The sequence below is a fragment of the Mobula birostris genome, chromosome 6 (genome assembly GCF_030028105.1).
Source record: "Mobula birostris isolate sMobBir1 chromosome 6, sMobBir1.hap1, whole genome shotgun sequence".
Classification (NCBI taxonomy): Eukaryota; Metazoa; Chordata; class Chondrichthyes; order Myliobatiformes; family Myliobatidae; genus Mobula; species Mobula birostris.
Window position 1 is genome coordinate 17,898,598 of NC_092375.1, and position 19,901 is coordinate 17,918,498.

Below are 19,901 nucleotides of genomic sequence, written 5' to 3' on the forward strand. Positions count from 1 at the left end.
AAGTGTTCTCTTGCATTTCTTATACTCAATAAGTACTTTATTTGTTCCTACCTGTCTGTACCTGCTATGCACCTGCTATGCACCTCCTTCTTTTTCTTAACCAGGGCCTCAATATCTCTTGAAAACTGAAGTACCCTAAACCTGTTATACGTTTTATTCTGACAGGCACATTCAAGTTTTGTACTCTCAAAATTTCATTTTCGAAGGCTTCCTACATACCAAGTATATGTTTGCCAGAAAACAGCCTGTCCCAATCCAGACTTGCCAAATCTTTCCTGGTACCACCAAAACTGGCCTTTCTCCAATTTAGAACGTCAACTCGAGGACCAGACCTATCGTTTTTTCATACTTACTTTGAAACTCTTGGCATTATGATCACTAGATGCAAAGTGTTCCCCTACGCAAATTTCTGTCACCTGCTTGTCTCATTCCCTAACAGCAAATTCAGTATTGCACTCTCTCTCTTTGGAACTTTTATGTACTAATTAAGGAAACTTTCCTGAACACATTTGACAAACTCTATCCTATCTAGTCATTTTACAGTATGGGAGTCCCCATCAATACATGGAAAGTTAAAATATCTTATGTTTCTTGCAACAGTCTGTGGTCTCTCTACAAATTTGTTTCTCTAAACCCCATGGACTGGTGCATAGTGTATAGTATAATTCCATTAACGTGATCATACATTTCTTATTCCTTAGTTCCATCCATAAAGCCTCACTAGACAAGTTGTCCAACCTGTCCTGATTAAGTACTGGCGTGACATTTTCCCGGACTAATAATGCCACTCCACCCCTTTAATCCCTCCTGCTCTGTCACGTCTAAAACAGCGGAACCCTGAAATATTGAGCTGCTAGTCCTATCCCTCCTGCAACCAAGTCTCAGTAATGGCCACAATATCATAATTCCAGGTGTTGATCCATGCCCTAAGCTCATCTGCCTTTCCTACGATACTTCCTGCATTGAAATATATGCAGCTCAGTTGCACCATGCTCAACATTTTGATTCCTGACTTTGTCGGAGATCTTAACAACATCTGTCTCTACAACTTCTCCGCCATCTGTCCTGGCACTCTGGTTCCCAACCCCTTGCAATTCTAGTTTAAATTCCCCTTCCTCACCCCGTGCAGCACTAGCAAACCTTTCCACTAGGATATTAGATCCCTCCAATCACATAGTTCAACATATCAGTGAACATCTTAATTGAACCAGTCTTAACTTTATGCTAAGTTATATTAGCATAATTTCAAAATTATATTAACATTATATAAAACAATATTCCAGCTGTGTGGCAACATAGGCTATGTGTGTGGGAGCATTTCACTTATTGTTTGGCTGCGCAGCTTAGAGGAAACAGCAATCAAGGGTGCATTTCTGTGCTGTATAACCTAACACAGACAAGTCAATCTTTGGTAATGAGCACACACTCTTGCAACATGAGATGCTTTGGCCTTGAAATAACTGTGCAAAAACATCAATTCTCACATAACTTTTGTGTGGCAACACTTGCCGGCTGCCCCCAGCACATTCTTAGGATTGTTGGTTGTTAACACAATTGACACATTTCACTGTATGTTTCCATGTACGTGTGATAAATAAATGAATCTAAACTTTAAAAATCAGCATTTACCAGTATTAAGCTTGAAAACATTTAAAAGCACTGCATCAGGGTGGAAATTTCATGCAGATGAACTCTATTCTGAGGTAAATAGGATTATACACTTAGTGGCCACTTTGTTAGGTACCTCCTATACTCCATAAAGCGGCCACTGAGAGTACGTTCATCGTCTTCTGCTGCTGTGGTCCATTCACTTCAAAGTTTGATGAGTTGTGCATTCAGAATACAGCTGTAGTAATGTGTGGATACTGTCGCCTTCCTGTCAGCTTGAACTAGCCTGTCCGTTCTCCTCTGACCCCTCCCATTAACAAGCATTTTCACCTACAGGACTGTTGCTCACTGAATGTTTTTTTTTCTGTTTTTTGCACCATTCTCTGTAAACTCTAGAGGTTCGCAAACACGAGAAATTCTGCAGATGCTGAAAATTCAAGCAACACACATCAAAGTTGCTGGTGTACGCAGCAGGCCAGGCAGCATCTCTAGGAAGAGGTACAGTCGACGTTTCATTCCGAGACCCTTCGTCAGGACTAACTGAAAGAAGAGCTAGTAAGAGATTTGAAGCTCTTACAAATCTCTTACTAGCTCTTCTTTCAGTTAGTCCTGACGAAAGGTCTCGGCCTGAAACGTCGACTGTACCTCTTCCTAGAGATGCTGCCTGGCCTGCTGTGTTCACCAGCAACTTTGATGTGTGAAACTCTAGAGGTTGTTGTGTGTGAAAATCCCAGGAGATCAGCAGTTTCTGAGGTACTCACACCAACCTGTCTGGCACTAACAGTCATCCCACAGTCAAAGTCAATTAGACCACATTTCTTCCCCATTCTGATGTCTGGTCTGAACAAAACTGAACCTCTTGACCGTGCCTGCATGCGTTTACGTGTTGGGTTGCTGCCACATGATTGGCTGATTAGATTCTTACTTTAACGAGGTGTACAGGTGTACACAATGAAGTGGCCACTGAGTGTAAATGAGATTTTAAAAAACATTTCACTACACTTAGTTAAAGTAGAAATCTATCCTCTTTGTGCAACAACATCAACATCTTAAGGATCTTTCTTTTACTCGAAGATTGAGAATAGATGTTCCTTTATCTCTCACTTCTCCTTACCCACTGAATCAAACCTCCTCAGATATTCCCTACTGCTGCAAGATCAATGCTTTTTCAAGACTCCATCCCATCTCCATCCTTGGTAGCTCTTGCCTCACCTCGTCTTTAGATCCACCTGCTATGCCAGTAACATCATGAAGGATCCCATCCACCCTGCTCACGGACTGCTTGTCCCACTGCCATCAGGGAGGAGGCTATGTAGCATCCCCTTCAGGGCCAATAGACTCAAGAACAGTTACAGTGCCTATAAAAAGTATTCACCCCCTTGGAAGTTTTCATGTTTTATTGTTTTACAACATTGAATTACAGTGGATTTAATTTGGCTTTCTTGACACTGATCAACAGAAAAAGACACTTTCGTGTCAAAGTGAAAATAGATCTCTACAATATGATCTGAATTAATTACAAATATAAAACACAAATTAAATGAGTGATAAGTATTCAACCCCTTTAATATGACACACCAAATCATCACTGGTGCAGCTAATTGGTTTTAGAAGACACATAATTAGTTAAATGGAGATCTGTTTTAGAGACCTGTGCGCAGTCAAGGTGTTTGAATTGACTGTAGTAAAAATACACCTGTATCTGGAAGGTCCAACTGCTGGTGAGTCAGTATCCTGGCAAAAGTTACAACATGAAGACCAAAGAACAGTTCAACCAACTCCACAAAAAGGTTATTGAAAAGCACAAGTCAGATGGATACAAGAAAATTTCCAAGTCACTGAATATCCCTTGGAGTACAGTTGTCAATCATCAAGAAATGGAAAGAAAATGGCACAGCTGTAAATCTGCCTAGAGCAGGCTGCCCTCAAAAACTGAGTGACTGTGCAAGAAGGGGACTAGTGAGGGAGGCCACCAAGAGACCTATGACAACTCTTGGAGGAGTTACAAGCTTCAGTTCTGAGATGGGAGAGATTGTGCATACAACAACTGTTGCCCGGGTGCTTCACCAGTTGCAGCTTTGTGGGAGAGCGGCAAAGAGAAAGCCATTGTTGAAAAAACCTCACATGTAAACTCAGCTAGAGCTTTGCCAGAAGGCATGTAGGAGACTCTGAAGACAGCTGGAAGAAGGTTCTATGGTCTGATAAAACCAAAGTTGAGTTTTATGGCCATCAGAATAAACACTATGTTTGGCATAAGCCAAATACCACACATAATCAAAATCACATCATCCCTACCATGAAGCATGGTGGTGGGGATGCTTCACTGCAGCAACCACTGGAAGGTAAAGTCTGAAGGTTGAGGGTAAAATGAATGCAGCAAAATACAGGGAAATCTTGGAGGAAAATCTGATGCAGTTTGCAAGAGAACTGCAACTTCAGAGAAGATTTGTTTTCCAGCAAGTCAACAACCCCAAGCATAGAGTCAAAGCTACACAGGAATGGCTTAAAAACAACAAAGTTAATGTCCTGGAGTGGCCAAGTCAGAGTCCAGACCTCAATCCAATTGAGAATTTGTGGCTGGACTTGAAAAGGGCTGTTCCCTCACAATCCCCATGCAATCTGACAGAGCTTGAGCAGTTTTGTAAAGAAGAATGGGGAAAAATTGCAGTGTCCAGATGTGTAAAGCTGATAGAGACCTGTCCACATAGACTCAAGACTGTAATTGCTGCCAAAGGTGCATCTACTAAATACTGACTCGAAGGGGGTGAGTAATTATGCAATCAATTATTTTGTGTTTTATATTTGTAATTAATTTAAGTCATTTTGTAGAGATCTGTTTTCATTTTGACATGAAAGAGTTAAATTAAATCCACTATAATTCTACTGTTGTAATACAATAAAACACAAAAACTTCCAAGGGTTGAATATTTTTATAGGCACTGTACTTTTCCCAAGCTGAATGGCTGATCAACATTTCCAGCTACCAACCTTATAGAAACATAAGGCAAGAAAGTTGTTTCCACTGGTAAGTGAGACTAGAACTATGGGACATAGCCTCAAGATTCGGGGGAGTAGATTTAGGATGGAGATGAGAAGGAACTGCTTGTCCCAGAGGGTGATGAATCTGTGGAATTCTCTGCCCAATGAAGCAGTGGAGGCTACCTCAGTAAATATATTTAAATAAAGTTGGATAGATTTTTGCATAGTAGGGGAATTAAGGGTTATGGGGAAAAAGCCGGGAGGTGGAGATGAGTCCAAGGCCAGATCAGCCATGATCTTATTGAATGATGGAGCAGGCTGGAAGGGCCAGATGGTCTACTCCTGCTCCTATTTCTTATCTTCTCATGTAACCCACTCTTCCACATCCCAACCATCAAAACTTTATCATTTCCTGTGCCTAACGTCACTTTATGGACATACAATTAATCTATGCATATAAGGCTTTCTTATGTATTTATATTCATTGTGTTGTTTATTATTATTGTGTTCTTTATCTTATTGGCTTTTTTGTCTGTTGCATTGGAACCAGAGTAACAATTATTTTGTTCTCCTCTACACTTGTGCACTGGAAATGACATTAAGCAATCCTGAATCTTGTTCTTGATTTTGATTCTGTTCTGATGGCTAACGTAGAATTTCAGTCACCCATAAACCAACAGCAACATTGAGGAAAGTACTTCACAGACCTAAAGAGTTATTGGACAAGACCAGTGTGGTCCACAAAATCCAAGGCAGGGACTGCAGAAGATAATACGTCAGCTGGAGTGGGAGAAAACTATCTACAAGGATACATGAACATTAACTGACTGTAAAATGGCATGATCTACTCTCCCTAGTCTCTACCCATGAAGATCGAGAGGGACACAAACTCAACTGGGCATCAGTGAAAGTCATGGCACAAGCAAACACGTGGCATGCTAAAGAATTTCTAGAAGCATGGTTTTCTGTATATGTCACTATGCTTCCAGCACGACAGACATTCTATAAACAAACATGTCGATCTCAATCCCACTTATAAGCCAATGCAGGCAAAATTTCCAGATGACGCACAAAGTTCTCCATGCAACCAGTCAGCGACGAGACCCCCCTCCCTACGTCACAATTGAGTTTCTGTAATGACAACCAATAAACTAATTGATAAGTATGTAAAGGCCAAGCATTCGGAGGACACACCACAAGTGAACAGCACACTAGTGATGTCTCCTCATATGGTAACGAAACGTTTGCAAATGTATTGCCAAGATCAGAGAACAACTCAGCCCAACCATTTCTTCCCAGTGTTAGTTGATGTTTTAAATGCTTCACTCCCTCAAAAGCTGCATATCAACTCCTCATTAAAAAATTGCCGTAAGCACAAGAAATCTTGAGCAACAGACTCAAAATGCTGGAGGAACTCAGCAAACAGGCAGCCTCCATGGAGGGAAATAAACAATCGATGCTTCGGGCCAAGTACTGATGAAGAGCATTTACCCAAAACATCGATAGATCATTCTCCACCACAGATGCTGCTTGACTTGCAAAGTTCCTCCAGCATTTTAAGTGTGTTGCTTAAAACTTGTCATCCCTTGTAGATTCTGGAGAGCTTGAAAATTATCACCTTCTTTCTTTGAGATCTACTCAGCTTGTACCTGGCCCAATGTCACATTTAGGTTCAAAAGGTTTTCTGTTGAGCACTTGGGGATGTTTCATTACATTGGAGCTGCACAAATATGAATTATCATCACAAGTCGAGTTGTGTTCCTACTTGCCTTTCATTGATGCTTTCAGCACGAAGCGTGTACACCCTGTCGATGTGGGAGATGTGGAAAATTGGCTCATCGCCGGAAGGGTCAGTTGGTAACTTCACCAACACTTCATTCAGAAAGATAGGCTGTAGAAATGAAAATGTATGAAAAAGCACTCTTCAAAACCATTTTTGTAGCCGCATTGTTCATATGCCAGTTAATAACCGATAAATTAAATTCTCCGTGTTACTGAACAACTGATCACAGTGTTCTTTAAATGGTGTAGATGGCTGGCATGATAGTGTAGCAGTTAGCGCAATCACTTTATAACCCAGTGATCACTGATTGGGGATCGATTCCCACCTCTGTTTGTAAGGAGTTTGTACATTCTCTCCATGGGTTTCCTCTGCATGCTCCAGTTTCCTATCTTAGTCCAAAAATGTATGGTCAGGGTTAGTGGTTGTAGGCATGCTGTGCTGGCGCTGGAAGCATAGTGACACTTGCGGGTTGCCCCCAGCACAGTCCTCGGACTGCGTTAGTAGTTGACGCAAAACAATGCATTTCACTGTATGTCTTGACGTTTCAATGTACATGTGACAAATGAAGCTAATCTTTAAATCTTTCAAAATGCTACACTGCTGGATATGGTGCTTGTGCTACACTGAGACTACGCAAGGACTACAAGCAGCACCCAAAACAAGGGAGGGTTCAGCAGACCAGCATGTTGTTGTACAAGTGCTGCCATTCCTGCCACTAAAGTTTGAGGCAATGACCTACTCCAACAAGTGGGTACATAACCACCTACGCTTAATAGACAAAGTCTCGCTAAGTCTCCTACCATCAAACTTTTGTGAGGATCATCAGCAACGTTCCCTCTAATTTTTTTTTACAGCTGCACAAACCAACCATTGCTGTGAGCAGGAAATTTTTACACAGACTGAAAACCGTGCGGCACTTTAAAAGTTATTTTTGTAATATGCATACTATAAACATTTAGAAGGAAAGTTGAAAAATCACATACTTCTGATTTTATTTATTAATTGAAGGGTAGAATACAATGCCTTTGAATATAATTTGTATGCAATTTACTGTATATTAAAATATAATCTCAAAATTATATTAGCATTATAGAAAAGAAAATTCCATCTGCATGGCAACAAAGGCTATCTGTGTGGGAGCATTTCAGTTCCTGTATGGCCGCATACCTGCACAACTGAAAGGGGACTGTGACTGGGAATGTAAACAGACCATTTAAACAGAATGGCGAAGAGAGGAGATAGGAGGCTGGATACCTCCAGTGGGTGAGGTAGGCTTTTCCACCACTGGCACAAGACAAGTCAGGAGCGCAATGGAATACTTTCCACTGGCTCAGATGAGTGTAGCTCAATATCTCTTAGGAATATCAACATCATCCATGACAAAATAGCCTGCATCACTGGCACCCCATTGACCACGTGTAATACTCATTCCCTCCATGACTAGCCCATGATGATTGTGATATACTGTGGATTCCGGTTAATTGGGCCATCAGTTAATTGGGACAGCCACTTTTTTGGGACAACTCTTAAGGAACAAAAACAAATCAGTAAAATAGCCAGGATTCCCTTCATTTATTTGGGGGACTACCCTGCCTAATTGGGCAAGACGGTCTCAGCCTGAGCACACACCCTTCAGCATCAGCGGCTCCACAGTGGAGAGAGTGGAAAACATCAAGTTCCTTGGGGTCCAGATCTTGGACAATCTCACCTGGTCCAGGAACAACACTGGGATTGTGAAATGGGCCCAGCAGAGATTGCACTTTCTGAGGAAGCTTAAACAAGCATCACTCCCCACTAACATCTTAACTACATTCTACAGAGGCGTGGTTGTGAGTGTTCTGACCTTTTGCATCACAACCTGGTACTCCAGCTGCAGAGCTGTCGACAAAAAAGCCTTGCAGAGGGTGGTTAGGGGAGCAGAGAAGGTTATTGCGGTCTCCCTACCTTCTGTCCAAGATCTCTTTCACAGTCGATGCCTCCAGAAGACACGGTACATCATTAAAGACCCCTCACACCCTCTCCATGAACTGTTTGTTCTTCTGCCATCAGGCAAACGTTACAGGAACATCAAAACTAAAACCACAAGGCTACTAAACAGCTTCCTCCCACAGGCAGTCAGACTGCTAAATAGCTGCTCCACCTGACTCTGCTTTGGACACTTTTAACTTGCACTGGACACTTATAACTTGATTTTAACTGACATGTGGCTGTTGTGTTTTACTATTTATTGTTATGTTTATTATTTAGTCTTGCGTTTGTTATGTTATGATTGCACTGCTCCTGGGAAACGCTGTCTCATTCTGCCCTGCAGAGCTGATGTATGGTGAGAATAAGAATAAAGTTTTTTGAATCTTTGAAAGAAACTGTTGCCATACAGTTTCTAACCAGCGTCAGTCACATTCACTTAAGTAGCCATTAGACACTACACTGTGCCTGGAACATTTTTTAACTAGAGTCTTTTGCATGTGTTTGTTTTACTGATAGCTGGTGAGAAATAAGCGGTAAGACAATACAGAACCATTTTATTCACTGCAGTTTCAACCTTTCAGGCTTGGAGTTGCCAGAAAAGAACAGAAGTGAAAATGAAATTATTTCACGACTTCAACAAGTTAAGAACTACAAAGAATTTGAAGGTGTCGACAACCATCATGAATGTTACAATGAAAATGAAGATTTGAAGGATGCAGTCATCGAAAGAATTGAATGAAGGCAGTCCATTGTGTGCACTGTGTCTGTGCTGACTTTGTTCATTTACTTTCAATTAAAAGAACACTGCAACATACACTGAATGAATTCCTCTGTTGACAACTATTAGGAACTAATACATAGTTTTATAGTACTGACAGTTTTCTAATTTGTCCTGTATTTCATTTAAATGCATAATTCGTTACTCAGTTAAATGGTAGTTTGTCTTTTTTATATCTTTTAACTGTTTCCATGAAACTACGGCTAATTGGGCCAAAATGTACTGATCCTGATGTGCTGGTTAATTGGGCCAAAATATACTGGTTAATTTCAATGATCTGGAATCCACTGTGTATCATTTACAAAACACACTACAGTTACTTGCCCAGTCTAATCCAAAAGCATCTTCCAAATCCATGAAATAGACTACCCAGAAGGATAAGTCACAGCTGCAATGGAAAAACCACTGAATGCAGGTTCCCCTCGGAGAAAGACTAGCTTTATTTGTTTTGCATGTGTTCCCAAACATCAAAACATACAGTAAAATGCGTTGTTTGCATCAAAGACCAACACAGTTTGAGAACTGACACAGTCCGCAAGTTTTATCATGCTTCTGGCGTCAACACAGCTTGCTTAAAACTATCTGTATGTTTTTGGAACATGGGAGGAAACCAGAGCATCTAGAAGAGACCTGTGTAGTCATGGGGAGAGCGTACAAACTTACAGCAGCGGCACTGAACTCTGGTCACTGGTGCTGTAAACCATGACACTACCCATGTGTGTAGTTGTACAACAATCTGACTTGGAAATATTTTGCCAGTCCTTCATCATTACTGGCTCTGAATCCTGAGACTCCTGGCCTACAGAGCTGTGGAGTGCCTTAACCAAGAGGAATTCACAAAGCAGGCTCACCAAAATCTTTTAAAGTGCAATAAATGCTGAAGATTAAATACTGTATATAAAAACAAATGAGGCCTGGATTTCATTTAGATACCACAAGTGAGTTGAGGGCGGTAGGTGGAACTCACTGATTCTGGGAAAATTGGGGGAGGGGGGTGCAGGTTCAGAGGAGGTTCACAAAAATGATTCCAGGATTGAGCGGCTTGTCCAATGAAGAGCGTTGATGGCTCTAGGTGTGTATTTATTGGAAATCAGAAGAATGAAGGGTCACCTTATTGAAATCTATCAAATGCTGAAAGGCCTAGTTAGAGTGGATGTGGGAAGGATGTTTTCTATGGTGGGAGAGTACAAGACCAGAGGGCACAACCTCAGAATAGAGGGGCAGACTTTTACAGCGGAGATGAAGTGGAATTTCTTTAGCCAGAAAGTGGTGAATCTATGGAATTCGTTGCCACAGGCAGCTGTAGAGGCCAAGTCTTTATGTATATTTAAGGCAGAGGCTGATGGATTCTTGACTGGTCAGGGCCTGAAGGGTATGGAAGGAAGACAGGAGAATGGGGCTGAGAGAAAAATGGATCAGCCATGGTGAAATGGTGGAGCAGATTCGATGGGCCAAATGGCCTAATTCTGCTCCTATATTTTATGGCCATTCGGCTCTTTGATTCTGCTCCACCGTGAGGTCATGGCTGCTTTAATATCCCTGTCAAACCCATTTTCCTACCTTCTCCCTGTAATATTTGGTGCTCTTACTAATCAAGAACCTATCAACCTACTTCCCTACCTATTTAACATGTTGCAATATTTTAGTAGTTTTTTGCTTGTTACATCATTAATGGACAGTATAAGTGGCAGCTGAGGTGCCTGAAGCCACTTTTCAAAGGTTGGTCATATTAGCTTCAAGCTGGGAAACTGGGAACTGTCAATTTACTACAATGCAGCCTTTTGGTGATCAGTTCAAATCATTTCAGCCTCCACACTCCACAGGGACTTGAATTAAACTTGCATCTCATGATCCTTTCCACTGTTTATTTAATTTCTGAAATCAAGTATAAATCGTGTCCCCCGAGCCTTGAACTGTTTGTTTAGAAGCACATCCTCCACTGCACCGTAAAGAACATTTCCATTTCTATCAACTTTCTCAAAGTTAATTTCCTATGGCAGTTGTTAAAAATAAACTGCTGCTCGAGATATTCAGCGGCTCAATTCCAACCTCTCCACCAAGCACACTTTTATGTAGAACCATAGTACACTACAGCACAGGAAACAGGCCATTCAGCCCTTCTAGTCTGTGCCGAAACTTTATTCCGCTAGTCCCATTGACCTGCATCCAGTCCATAACCCTCCAGACCTCTCCCATCCATGTACTTATCCAATTTATTCTTAAAACTTAAGAGTGAGCCCACATTTACCACATCAGATGGCAGCTCGTTCCACACTCCGACTGCTCTCTGAGTGACAAGTTCCCTCTAAAGCTTTCACCCTAAAGCCATGTCCTCTCATACTTATCTCTCCTAATCTAAGTGGAAAGAGCCTACTCGCATTTAATCTGTCTATATCCCTCATAATTTTGTAAACCTCTATCAAATCCCCCCTTATTCTTCTACACTCCAAGGAATAAAGTCCTAACCTGTTCAGTCTTTCTCTGTAACTCAACTCCTGAAGACCCGGCAACATCCTAGTAAATCTTCTCTGCACTCTTTCAATCTTATGATATCCTTCCTATAGTTAGGTGACCAGAACTGCACACAATACTCCAAATTTGGCCCCACCAATGTCTTATACAACCTCCCCATAACATCCCAACTCCTATACTCAATACTTTGATTTATGAATGTCAGGATGTCAAAAGCCTTCTTTACAACCCTGTCTACCTGTGACGCCACTTTCAGGGAATTATGTATCTGAACTCCCAGATCCCTTTGTTCCTCCGCACTCCTCAGTGCCCTATCATTTACTGTGTATGTCCTTCCTCAACACCTCACACTTGTCTGCATTAAATCCCATTGGCCACTTTCTGGCCCATTTTTCCAATTGGTCCAGCTCCCTCTGCAAGCTTTGAAAATGTGTATTGGAAACTTTCTGAAGGGTGAACATTTCTGGTTTGCTAAGAACAGCAGATGCATGGCTGAGATTAGGTGCCTTCCAGAGAGGTCAGGGATTAAACTATATTAGAGTCATAGAGCACTACAGTACAGAAAAGGGCCCTTTGGCCCATCTAGTCCATGCTGAACTATTACCCTGCCTAGTCCCAACAACCTGCCCGCCATACCCCTCCCATCCATGGAGTTATCCAAACTTCTCTTAAATGTTGAATTGAACCTGCATCCACATTCTCCTACATTCCAGGGAAATACATCCTACCCTATTCAACCTTTCCCTATAATTTAAATCCCAACAACATCCTCGTAATTTTTCTCTGCACTCTTTCAATCTTGCATCTTTCCTGAAGGTATGTGTATATAAATAAGCAGTGTAAAAAGAGAGCAAAAAGACTGATGTAGTGGTTATAGTCTCACAGACTGTACAGAAATCTGAAGGTGGAGTGGAAGAAACAGTTAACCTCAGATGTTTACACCAATTAAGCCAAAAGTGCTTGCTACTTCCTCTCTCCCTGTAAGAGTGTTACAGCTCAGTTGACAGAGTAATTTTCACTTACTGTCTTGTACATTTTGTACTGCAGGTTAGACTTGGGGCTGAAGACTTTGTCGGTCCCTGAGGAACCTAGTGGTTTAATGATCTGAGTCAGTAGCAGGAAGTCATTGAACAAGAATCCATAAAGTTCCTTGTTACTCTTGGCTTTGTAAAGTTTACCACTGTGCAGGAACTTCCGAGGACCCAAGCAGTTTGTGACGGAATTAAAAACAAGTTGCTGAAATAAAGAGATGTTGATGTTAATATTGAAGAAATACATAAACTTCAAGACATTGAAAAATATACATTCAGACACATCGGTTTAAATTTACTCTTTAGACTGACCAAAGGTTAAAACCTTCACATTTACAGATGACAGACAACAAAAGCAGATTTCTGATATTTCTGAGAAATATTTCTTTTAAGATTGGCTTTCAGCTCATGAATATGACATTAAACTTGTTTCTTATTGTAACGATTAGAGTGTAAAAACTTTGTCTAGTTTATAATACCAGGAGAGATCAATTTCCAAATCCTTTGCTCAGATCACATTGAACTGCATTCTGATAAGTTAAACCTTTGATGGGTGGAGGTGTTAATCGGTTCACAAATGGCAGGTCTGTTCTGCAGGTGTGCTTTATTTTCACATGCTTCATTGCAACTCTTTTCAAAAGGCCATCTTAATGCAGTAATTCACTGCAGCCTTTCAACACACTCACTTAAATGATCGCAGGTTTAAAAAGGCTAACTTATAAGACCATAAGACATAGCAGCCGCCATTTAATCATGGTTGATCCATTTTCCCTCTCAGCCCCAATTTTCTACCTTCTCCCCATATCCCTTCATGCCTTGACTAATCAAGAATTTATCAGTTTCTGCCTTAAAGATGCATAAAGACTTGTCCTTCACAGACACCTGTGGCAACAAATTCCACAGATTCACCACCATCTAGGCTAAAGAAATTTCTCCTCATCTCCATTCTAGCCTGAGGCTGTGTCTTCTGGTCTTAGACTCCCACACCAGTGGAAATATCCTCTCCACATTCTCTCTGTCGAGACTTTTTGCTAGGTTTCAATGAGGTCACTCTTCATTCTCCTGATTCCAGTGACTACAGGCGCAGAGCTCCTCATATAACATGCTTTTCAGTCATGCCTCCTGCCAATCAGCTATTGCTTTATCCACACTAGTATCTTTCCTGTAAAACCATGGGCCCTTAACTTGTTAAACTGCCTCATGTGTAGCACCTTGTCAATGGCCTTCTGAAAATCTAAGTACACAACATCCGCTGATTCTCATTTGTCTATCCTGCTTGTTATTCAAAGAATTCCAACAGATTTGTCAGACACAATTTTCCTTTGAGGAAACCATGCTGACTATGGCCTATATTATCATGTGCCTCCAAGAACCCTGAAATCACATCCTTAACAATCGACTCCAATATCTTCCCAACCACTGAGGTCAGATAAAATGGACTACAGTTTCCTTTCTTCTGCCTCTCTCCCTTCTGGAAAAGTGAAGTAATATTGCTCCGGATCTAGGCCAGAATGAATTGATTCTTGAAACATCATTACTAGAGGCTCCATAATCTCTTCAGCCACCTCTTTCAGATTCCTGGGTGTACACCATTTGGTCCAGGTGACTTATCTACCTTCAGGTCTTTCAGTTTCCCAAGAACCTTCTTCCTAGTAATGGCAACTTCACACACTTCTGCCCACTGACACTCCTGAACTCCTGGCAGACTACCATATGAGGAATGTTTGATGTCTCTGGGCCTGTACTTTCTGGGATTTAGAAGAATGTGGGGGAATCCCACCGAAAACTACTGAATATTGTAAGCCCTGGATAGAGTGGATGTGGAGACGAGATTGCCTATAGTACGAGAGTCTAGAACCAGAGGGACCAGCCTCAGAATTGAGGGACATACATTTAAATCAGAGATGAAGAATAATTTCTTTAGCCAGAAGGTGGTGACTCTGTGGAATTCATTGCCATAGGCAGCAGCTGTAGAGGCCAAGTCATTGGGTATTTTAAAAGTGGAGGTTGATAGGTTCTTGGTTAGTCAGAGTATCAGAGGTTACAGGGAGAAGCAGGAAAATGGAGTTGAGAGGATTAGTAAAACAGCCATGAGGGAATGGTGGAGCACAGTCAATGGGCTGAATGACCAAATTCTGCCCCGGGCCTTCTGGTCTTATGTTGCCTCATGCCGGGGCTGATGACTTTTCCCTTCTCCGGTATTTGGCTTTCGCAAGCGTCTGAATTGTGCAAAAGAGTGGGGAAGCTAGTCGTGAGGAAGTGACTGTGGACTAGTCATTGGAAAGAGGATGCTAATTGACCTGGACAGAACTAAGATATAAGAGTGGGTGACAGGTGGATGCCAGGTTTCAATGCAAACATGTAAGATGATATTATTTAACGTATTCAACACAAACACATAAAAATGCACACAGTACCTAGCAGCATATAGTGCTGCAGGCAAATACCACAGGCCCCAACTTGTTTATTTTCTAATATTTGGAATTGAAATCCAGAAAGGCATGAAAAATCTATAAATCTCCCAAAACTACAAAATAACCCCTATTGAATTTTATTTTAATTGATCCCACTCCAAACCTTGTGTTATCTTAGATTCATGAAAATATGGCCATGCAAGAGCTCCAGCAACAGAATTCTCACATTAGGATTGAACATTGGAAGTACAGCAGATGTATAGGCTCTACAGCCCATGATGTAATGAACTAATTAAAGTAGTAATTAAATTCCTAATCACTTCTGCCTACACAATACCCTTACCATTCCATTCATCTAAACTATTATCACAATTATACAATCATTCAGAATCAATCATATGAGTTGGTGTTGGACTGTGTTCAATCAGTGAGCAGGAGCCATGTTTTCACTTAGGATCGTGGTTCAAGATTAAAAAGGCAACACTTCTCAGCAGTTTTTCAGAGTTGGACTGCACCTACTCAGTGAACAGAATTCATTAGGAAGGGCGAATAAAAAACAAGGTGGGGCAAGAGGAGCGGCCATTGTGTGAGCGGGGCAGAATTGGAGTGGCTTTGGCTCATCAGACTTGGGCAAGGTAAGTATCTGATAAATTTCTTCTTCTTTATTCTTCGTTCCTCATCTGTTAGGGTAGTTAGTGCTCCAGAGCAGTACTTTGTTCAGTATGTGTGAGATGAAGGAATTCTGGGAGACATCCAGCCTCCCCGATAACCACATCTGCACCAGGTGCACCGAGCTGCAGCTTGATGACCTTTGGCTCATAGGGGAGACTGAGGAAGTGATAGATAGAAACTACAAGATAGATAGGAATTAGATTGCAGGAGGCAGGAAACTGAGTGATTATCAGGAGAAGGAAGGGAAAAGGGGTAGCCAGTGCAGAATACACCTGTGGCTCTTCCCTCAATAATAAGTAGACCACGTTTGATACTGTTGAGGGGGACAACCTACCGGGGGAGCAATGGTGACCAGGTATCTGACACTGAGCCTGGTGCTATGGTCAGAAAAGAACAGGTGTGACGAGAACTGCAGTAGTGATAGAACATTCCATAGTCAGAGGAACAGAGACGAGATCCTGTCAGCGCGATACAGATACCCAGATAATATGTTGCCTCCCAGGTTCCAGGGTCAAGGATGTCTTAGATCAAGTCCACATCATTCTAAACATGGAGAGTCAGCAGCCAAGTATTAGTATAAACATGGAGAGTCAGCAGCCAATTCTGCCCCGCTCACACAATGGCCGCTCCTCTTGCCCCACCTTGTTTTTTATTCGCCCTTCCTAATGAATTTGCCCTACAAAAAGCACTCCCCCCCCCCCCGGGAGTTTTCATGTTTTATTGTTTTACAATATTGAATCATAGTGGATTTAATTTGGCTTTTCTTGACAATGATCAACAGAAAAAGACTCTTTCAAAGTGAAAACAGATTTCTACAAAGTGATCTAAATTAATTAGAAATATAAAACACAAAATCATTGATTGCATAAGTATTCGCTCCCTTTAATATGACACACCAAATCATTACTGCTGCAATTTACTGAGGAATTTCTTTAGCCAGAGAGTGGTAAATCTATGGAATTCATTGCCACAGGTGGCTGTGGAGGCCAAGCCATTGAGTATATTTAAGGTAGAGCTTGATAGATTCTTGATTGTTCAGGGCATGAAGGGATACGGGGAGAAGGCAGAGACTAGGGCTGAGATGGAAATGAGGAAACGCTGGAGCAGACTTGATGAGCCAAATTGCCGAATTCTGCTCCTATATCTTACGGTCAACAGGAACTCGATGATATGAAACAATGTGTTTAGACTGTCTCACAATCTCACCTCAGATAAACCTTCACATTGCACATGTGTTTGGATCCACTCCAGCCTGTCCGAGTTTTCCTTTTCCCTTACGCCCTCATTCACCTGCGAACACAACTCTTCGGCCTTTTCGAGAGCCTGCTTCAAGTGGCTGAAATCAGGATGATTTTCAGGGGTGTTTTCCAGGATCTAGAGCATTTGAGAAAGGGTGTCAGAGGGAGTTTTCAATGAATCGACATCATTACTTTTAGAATCTGCAGGAAATTACTCTCCCCAAGGCAGATCAACACCTCCACCCATTTACCCACCCCAGCACCACTCCATCCATTCCTTTCCTCAGCCCCTCAGCACTCTTCAACCCTCGTGCACTGACACTTTACCCTTACACTCCACGTTATACCTACACTGACACAGTCACTGTCCTTCTGTGTCTTCATCTGCCCTGCTGCTACCGAGAAGAGTTTCTCTTGCCAAGAGTCACTTTGTCAATTTATCATTTCATGTCAGAGTCACCTTCTGTTCAGATACTCCTGCACTTAAGCGTCATTTTATAGACATACAATCAGTCTAGGTATATAGGTACAATATATGCAGCCACTCAACCGTTACTTGTACGTTGTGTTTGTTAGGATTGCTTTTACATTAATATTTACTGTGTTTTTTATGCTACATCAGATACAGAGTAACACTCGTGTACTGAAGAATGACAATCTTGAATCTTGAAGTTTATATTTAAGCAAAAGTGGGTGAGGTTTGTCAGCCGAAGAATGTGTGGTGCACATTTTTATCCAACAAATAACTTCAAAGCTGTAGCCATGGGCACTCGCACGGGCCCCAGCTATGTCTGCCTGTTTGTTGGCTATGTGGAACAGTCTATGTTCCAAACTTACACCAATGTCCACCACTTTTCCTATTCTATATTGACAACTGCATTGGTGCTGCTTCCTGCACCCACGCAGAGCTCATTGACTTCATCAACTTCACCTCCAACTTCCACCCTGCCCTCAAATTTACCTGGTCCATTTCCGACACCTCCCTCCCTTTCTTGATCTCACTGTCTCTATCTCTGGAGACAACTTATCTACTGATGTCTATTATAAACTCATAGGCTGTCACAGCTACCCAACACTATACCTCTCCCCACCGTGTTACTTGTAAAAACACCATCTGCTTCTCTTAATTCCTCTGTCTCTGCTGCATCTGCTCTTAGATGAGGCTTTCCATTCCAGAATGAAGGAGATGTCCTCCTTCTTCAAAGAAAGGGGCTCCCCTTCCTTCACCATCAACACTGCCCTCAACTGGATTTCTTCATTTCACACACTTCAGCTCTTACCCCCTCTGGCACTCCCTCTCACCTCTCTCTGGTACTCCTTCCCTCTTTGCTTTCTTCCATGGCCTTCTGTCTTCTCCAGTTAGATTCTCCCTTCTCCTGCCCTGTATCTCTTTTAACAATCTACTTCCCAGCTCTATACTTCACTCCTCCCCCTCCCTGTTTCACCTATCACCTTGTATTTCTCACTCTCCTCCCCCACCTTTTAAATCAACTCCCCATCTTTTTTTCTCCAGTCCTACTGATGTGTCTTGGCCCTAAACGTCGACTGTACTCTTTTCTATAGATGCTGCCTGGCCTGCCGAGTTCCTCCATCATTTTGTGTGTGTGTTTCTTGGATTTCCAGCATCTGCAGATCTTCTCTCGTTTCTTTCTGGATGACACCCGATGACTTTCAGAATACAGTTTCAAAGGTGAATATAGTATAAAAAGTGTGCGAGATAGCTTGAGTGGAACTCCACGATTAACTTCTTTCTTCGATTATTTCAAATAAAATTCCCCTGTATCTCATTCCATTGTAAAAGTGATTGTAACAAATGGTGCATTTTATCATTGCTCACCAATGTAAAAAAGTAAATTTTCTCAAAAGTCTGCCTTGTGAGAGATTTTATAATGACTAGTTCAATGGAGAGCTTACATAGAAAGACATGTTCTTACATTTTTTATGATTAAGGGATAGCGTGTTACTCTTTGCATAGGCTTTAGTAGGAAACTTGACAGTGGCATTCCTTTACATTGTGGGTCCATCGCTAGTCTCTGTCAAAATATGAGCAGAACAATATTAATTATGATATCTTAGGCTTTGTAAAACAACCAAAGACACTTACTGGTCTGGTCATTTCATTCCGTGAACCTGGTACAGCATAGATACAGGCCCTTCAGCCCATTACGTTGTGCTGAAGTAATTAAGATTACGATAATGATACCTAATTAAACTAAATATTTCCACCTGCACATAGTCCATATCCTCCATTCTCTTCACACTTATGTCCCTATCTAAGAGAATGCCTCTATCGTTTCTGCCTCCACTATTAGCCCCAGCAGTGCATTCCAGAAACCCTCAATACTGTGTTTAAAAATAACTTGCCCTGCAAATCTCCTTTGGACCTTCTCCCTCTCATCTTAAACGTGTGCCCCCTGGTATGAGATATTTTGACACTGGGAAAACGATACCATGCTGATGAAGGGCCTCAGCCTGAAACATCCACTGTTTATTCCTCTCCATAGGTGCTGCCTGACCTGCCGAGTTCCTCCAGCATTTTGGTGGTTTTCGCTCAAGATACTGGCTGTCAGCTCTGTCTTTGCCTGTTATAATTTTATGAACTTTTATCAGGTCTCCTCTCAGTCTCCACCACTCCTGACGAAACAGCCCTAGTTTATCCTACCTTTCCTCAGACCAGATGCCTCTAAATGAGGCAGCATCCTGGTAAATTTCTTTTACACCCTCTCTAAAGCCTTGACATTCTTCCTATAATAGAGTGACCAGTATTGATTGCAATACTCCAGATGCAGCCTAACTAGAGTTTTAGAAGGGCACAACATAACTTCCTGACATTTGAACTCAATTCTCAACCAATAAATGCAAGCATGCCGTACACCTTTTTTTAAACTTATATAAGAATCTCTTAAATGTCCTAAACGTGTCTTCCTCTACCACCACCCCTGGCAGGACTGACTATGT

The 19,901-nt window shown here is 41.7% G+C and overlaps 1 protein-coding gene across 7 annotated transcripts in view; it reads right to left on the reverse strand.

Moving 5' to 3' along the window:
* Positions 1–19,901, reverse strand: part of itsn1 (intersectin 1 (SH3 domain protein)) — a 234,291-nt gene that overhangs the window by 21,112 nt on the left and 193,278 nt on the right. For 6 of the 7 annotated variants that reach the window (XM_072259915.1, XM_072259914.1, XM_072259909.1 and 3 more), the window contains 4 exons: positions 18,878–18,976; positions 16,912–17,079; positions 12,612–12,824; positions 6,357–6,478 (listed from right to left, as the gene is read on the reverse strand). In XM_072259915.1, coding sequence (XP_072116016.1) covers positions 6,357–6,478; positions 12,612–12,824; positions 16,912–17,079; positions 18,878–18,976 — 602 coding nt within the window. The remainder of the gene's footprint in view (positions 1–6,356; positions 6,479–12,611; positions 12,825–16,911; positions 17,080–18,877; positions 18,977–19,901) is intronic. The other variant, XR_011886265.1, reaches the window with a different exon arrangement.